Source organism: Oncorhynchus kisutch, linkage group LG22 (genome assembly GCF_002021735.2).
Source record: "Oncorhynchus kisutch isolate 150728-3 linkage group LG22, Okis_V2, whole genome shotgun sequence".
NCBI classification, from domain to species: domain Eukaryota; kingdom Metazoa; phylum Chordata; class Actinopteri; order Salmoniformes; family Salmonidae; genus Oncorhynchus; species Oncorhynchus kisutch.
In genome coordinates, this window is record NC_034195.2 from 36435117 (window position 1) to 36441116 (window position 6000).

Genomic DNA, 6000 nt, shown 5'->3' on the forward strand with positions numbered 1-6000 from the left:
CTCCAACGCTTGGAAGAGCACTTTGGGATGGACCTACTTCACAATCCGTTTGACTGTGATCCTGGCTCATTTGACATTCCAGTAATTTAAATCAAACAGCTGATCGAGCTGTCATGTGACCGATTGCTGCAGACAAAGCATTCACGGGCCACTACGGGGGAGTTTTTGTTCCTGACTCAAAGGGAACAGCCTGGCGTCTCCCTCTGAGCATTAATGATGCGTTCAAAACAACTGGAAACTCGGAAATCTCAGACATCAGTGCCTTCAATACAACTGGGAACTTGGAAAGAAACGAGCTCCGGGTGGGAAAAAATATTTTGAACGGACATCCAACTCGGAATTCCAACTAGGGAACTCGGGACTCTGTCTAGAGCTCCGACTTTCCAACCTAAAGATTATTGACGTCATGATTTGACCTCGTATTTTTCAGAGTTCCCAGTTGTCTTGAAAGCACCATAATATTCATTGTAGGCTACCATTCACCAGCTCATATCTGTGATCTGCTTTTGCCTGCATCAAACCAAATATTTATCCAGGTTGGATGTGACAGCAGAGATGAGTTGCGTACTGTCGACCATGCTCACTGACATTGAGAAGGTCCGTATCCATATCCCCAAATAAATCAACAACCGATGTTTACTTTTTTTTTCCCCACATGGGTGGGGACACGATAATTTTCAGATATCAAAATGGGGTTATGGGCCAAAATTTTTTGGCAACCCCTCCCTGTGTTACGAATTTCAATTTGTATGATACTGTATGATTGGAATTGCAATTTGTAAAATATGTTACGATTTGCAAAATGATATGTTACGAATTCCAATTTGTTGCAACATACATTTTTGCCTGAAGTAACCTTCTGTCCTATGTAACCATCCCAAATGGAACATATCATACTAATTTGAGTGTCCCGGATTTACTTTTACTATGTTATGTCTAGTCTATGAGACCAGGCTGATATTTCACTCAAAATGTTATGCAATATACTGTATTGATGGAAATATGTTTTCATACAAAATTATTTGGTAAAATAAGTTACAATATATAAATGATAGACAAAATGTTTGATGCATTATATTTTACAGTTTACATAAATTGCTAAATATGTCATATATTTTGGATATGTGTGTGTTTGTGGATTCTCACCAGTAACGATACGCTTGCTCCACCAGCAGACTCTCCAAATATGGTGACCGACTTGGAGTCGCCCCCAAAGTTGTGGATGTGCTCCTGGACCCACCGCAAGGCTTCCACCTGGTCAAGTAGTCCCATGTTCCCTGGGGCATACTTGTCTCCTGTGCTGTATGGAAAAGATGGAAAACAAGCCCAAAACAGTGACATGTTTTATTTAACTAGACAAGTCAGTTAAGAACAAATTCTTATTTTCAATGACAGCCTACCCCTGCCAAACCCTCCCCTAACCCGGACGATGCTTGGCCAATTGTGCGCCGCCCTATGGGACTCCCGATCACGGCCAGTTGTGATACAGCCCAGGATCGAACCAGGATCAAACCAGGGTCTGTAGTGACACCTCTAGCACTGAGATGCAGTGCCTTAGACTGCTGCGCCACTCAGGATCCCTATTTTCAACCAGTAACTATCAGGAAATAACACTGATCACACTTTGGCAGTGTTAGTTTCATCAGCTGTTGTTCAATATGATACAAAACACAAGAAAAACACATTTTGGACTGCACTGGGCCTTTAACAGTATAGCTTCTTTCCTCACAAGTCCTTACTGGCACTTGAACTTGGATCCCCTGCCTCGCAAAATCACACTACAGTATGTTCTTAGCCAGTGGCAAAAATATCAGTTCAGCAACTCAAGTGGAGACAAATCCAACACTTGTATAGGGGCAACCGTGCAATGTTAAAGGCCAAATCACCATTACGGAATGTCAAACCAAATAATGAAGTTGATTTGACCATGACATTTAGAAAATTGCATGGTTGTCCATATCAGTTCCATTGATTTCTAGTTAGCGGAGGCTAAAGTTAGCTGACATTTGTTGTGGCTGTTTAAAGAAAAGCGCACCATGAATTACAGTTTCTCCTGGTTCATAGACTTTCAGGGTGAGGAACCGGTTGTGAAATACTGCACATCCAAATCAAGCCAACAGGTGTACACTTCACAGCGAAATGCTTACTTACGAGCACATTCCCCAAACAGTGGTGCAGAATTTAAACAATTAAGACAAAAAAATAAATAAGCAAATCGTAACGCAACAAAAACAAATAACGAGGCTATATACAAGGAATACACCTTTAAAATATCAAATTGTGTGTGGTTCTGTAGTAGTTCAGTCTTACCTGAAGAACCCCAGCCATCCCAAACGGTATTGGATCACCACCACAACCACATCCTGGTATGCAGCCAAAGCAGAACCATCATATGCTGATGCAGAACCCATGGCGAATCCGCCACCATGGATCCAAACCATGACCTGAGAAACACAAGCAATACATGCTGAAAAAAGTCAATATCAGCTGCATTTAGATTCACTTGGCACTTATCATCGTACATATGTTGTATTATATGACTTCAGGTTTTTTTGTATTTTTTAACTTATCTTATGTTGAACTCAAATTGCCCTTCATGGACAATAAATATTTACTGAGCTGAACTATGCTTATGTGTGGCCTTGTAGCCTTTGATAATCTGTAAGTTTATAGCAGTTATCGTTAACTTTGACTAATGATGAACACATATTTCCTGCACAGCTTCACTGCACATTGACAAGTATTCCACTTAGCATGAGTCATTCACTACGATAACTGACTGAAAAAGTATGATTATTTATCATAATACAATTCACAAACATAATACATTTCAGTAGCCTACACACACCTGACAAATTTGGATTGAAAAAGTGCGTCGCTGATGAGAATAACATTAAAGCACTATTATTTTTTTTAAACCCAGTAGGCCTACCGTAATACAGGAAATATCATCTTTATTATTAAATTCTGCCACTACCGCGGTGTGACCTAACTTTCTGGAGCCCGCAACTCTATATTGTTTCAACAGCATCACTGGGAAGTCAATCAACTGTTGACTATATGTGTCTGATATTACTTACATGAAGCCTTGTTTTCTCAGCAGGTTTAACTGGAGTGTAAATGTTGAGATAAAGACAATCTTCTGACACCTCTGGGATTTCCACTGTCATGGACACATTGGAGTAAAGGTCTTTTGTAATTTGTCTGTCTTGAAAACACCTGAAAAACATAAAACTTGAGAAGTCTGATTTTATTCAATCTCATTGTTTATCTAACCCTTATTCAAATAGCCAGAAACTTGAGATGTATGGTTTGTTTGTGACCTTGCTGGGTCTTACATGAGAGGCTGCTGGATGGCGTCCCTCACTCCCTCCCATCCCTCCACAGGCTGGGGCGGGGCTAGTCTCAGGGGGCCGACAGGTGGTTTGGCAAACGGAACACCCAGGTAGGCCTGAACCACCGTCTCCTTCCCCTTTACGCTCACATATTGCCCTCTCAGTCCCCCCAGTTTGGTCTGGACCACAGGTGCTGTTGAGATGTTAAGCAGTTAGTTATAGGTGTGTTATTTTCGAAAACAGGGGGGGATGTATGGTTACTCCTTTTCATTGAGTAAAAATTGGTTTCAGAACACCCTTTCAAAGTGTATAATCCAGTACGTTTATCCAGCTCATATACCATTCTTGTGGACAACTCATGTCAACAGCTTTGAATGTAACCCTCTGTCTATACTGTATATCTGTGCTATAGCAATAGGCCACAGTATGTCAAAAATACCTCTCCCATAGCACTAGCATAAAATGTGTTTTTTTTATTGCATGAACACAAAGTACATTATTGCATGAGGAAAAAATCCAGGTCAAACTAGAGATTATTAGACAAAGAAAACACATAAATAACGATAAGGGGGTTATATTTCAAGGGATACGGAATTTCCATTGGAGCAGAGAATGGTCAGATTAACTAACAGATGTTTTGTTAATTAATAATGATTCGAAAATGCCTTTCTAGTTGCATGTATATGATATTTACCCATATTAATGATCTCATATATTACGTCAGAAATATTCAATGTTATCTTGAATACCATTTAAAAACGATAGGAGTGGTATTTCAGGAATTACCTAAATCAAGTCTCCAAAAACCTTGTGGTTATTTCTATCCCATTATAAATGTGTTATTAAACAAACTTTTGGAATAGACACCATCGGGAATACACTTTTAACCAATCAGCATTCAGATTATTGACTTGTTAATTGTTTACTCCATGTGTAACTCTGTGTTGTCTGTTCACACTGCTATGCTTTATCTTGGCCAGGTCGCAGTTGCAAATGAGAACTTGTTCTCAACTAGCCTACCTGGTTAAATAAAGGTGTTCTCAACGAGCCTACCTGGTTAAATAAAGGTGTTCTCAACTAGCCTACCTGGTTAAATAAAGGTGTTCTCAACTAGCCTACCTGGTTAAATAAAGGTGTTCTCAACGAGCCTACCTGGTTAAATAAAGGTGTTCTCAACTAGCCTACCTGGTTAAATAAAGGTGTTCTCAACTAGCCTACCTGGTTAAATAAAGGTGAAATAAATAAAAAGATTAGACACTAATACATATAATGCAGGAGTCACATCAGTTAACACAATTTGAATGAACATTCTACATTACCATGGAAATGATTGCAGTCATTGCGAGTGTATAAATGAGTTTACCAGTCAAATTGCCATGGTTAGAGGTTCCAAGCCTGTTCTATTCATGCTATTTTTATGTGTGCTGCTGCTGCATAGTGGTCATTCAGTCAGCTGTTTATTCGACACCCCCCCCAAAGTATCTTTTTCCGGTTATGACGGTTATTTTATTTTCATGGCGTCTTCATCCATAACCATCGGTTACACGGTTATATGGTAATTATGCCAGCCCTAGCCTATAATGTGTAAACTTAACTATCAATCTGCTACACAGCCTACGGTAGTTAGGCAACATCCTGTATCTTCTAAATTTCCTGACCACAGTTGTTGGCCTATGCAATGTTTCGACGACTGTTATCAGCTTACTTACCATTGGATTCGGCCAAAGTATACAGAAATAGTAGGCCAATTGACAGGGAAAGTCTCAGTAAGCCTGAAGGTTCCTTCATGGCCGCAACATTCAATGATTTGAGTGCTCAGCGACACACCTATTGTAATGCAACCCCAGACCTCAACAGAATGCGGGAAAGAGTAGTACTGAAAGTATTTGCTTAGGCTTTATAGAGTTACCCTTACAGGTGTGCCCTTTACCTTTGTCCCTAATAGGGAAGGTGGGGAAATGTATTGTTGGTGTGAGCTGTTGTCCTTAAATGACCAAAGCCATGACTTTGAGGTCATGTCAATTGCATGTACACTCAGCAAAAAAAGAAACATCTTTCAAAGATAATTCATAGAAATCCAAATAACTTCACATATCTTCATTGTAAAGGGTTTCAACACTGTTTCCCATGTTCAATGAACCATAAACAATTAATGAACATGCACCTGTGGAACGGTCGTTAAGACACTAACAGCTTACAGACAGTAGGCAATTAAGGTCACAGTTATGAAAACTTAGGAAACTAAAGAGGCCTTCCTACTGACTCTGAAAAACACCAAAAGAAAGATGCCCAGGGTCCCTGCTCATCTTCGTGAACATGCCTTAGGAATGCTGCAAGGAGGCATGAGGACTGCAGATCTGGCCAGGGCAATAAATTGCAATGTCAGTACTGTGAGACGCCTAAAACAGCACTACAGGGAGACAGGACGGACAGCTGATCGTCCTCGCAATGGACGAGACCCAGCAACAGCCCCAAAACATCACTGCTCTAGAGGAGATCTGCATGGAGGAATGGGGCAAAATACCAGCAACAGTGTGTGAAAACCTTGTGAAGACTTACAGAAAACGTTTGACCTCTGTCATTGCCAACAAAGGGTATATAACAAAGTATTGAGATAAACTTTTGTTATTGACCAAATACTTATTTTCCACCAAATAAATTCATT

The 6000-nt window shown here is 40.1% G+C and overlaps 1 protein-coding gene across 3 annotated transcripts in view; it reads right to left on the reverse strand.

Moving 5' to 3' along the window:
• The window catches only part of ces2b (carboxylesterase 2b), a 38799-nt gene extending 33584 nt beyond the window's left edge, over nucleotides 1-5215 (reverse strand). For all 3 annotated transcript variants that reach the window (XM_020456563.2, XM_020456562.2, XM_031801804.1), the window contains exons 1-5: nucleotides 5045-5215; nucleotides 3339-3528; nucleotides 3081-3219; nucleotides 2311-2444; nucleotides 1147-1300 (exon numbers count right to left, since the gene is read on the reverse strand). In XM_020456563.2, the coding sequence (XP_020312152.1) occupies nucleotides 1147-1300; nucleotides 2311-2444; nucleotides 3081-3219; nucleotides 3339-3528; nucleotides 5045-5123 (696 nt within the window). In that variant the 5' untranslated portion in view covers nucleotides 5124-5215. The remainder of the gene's footprint in view (nucleotides 1-1146; nucleotides 1301-2310; nucleotides 2445-3080; nucleotides 3220-3338; nucleotides 3529-5044) is intronic.
• Between the last annotated feature and the right edge of the window lie 785 nt (nucleotides 5216-6000).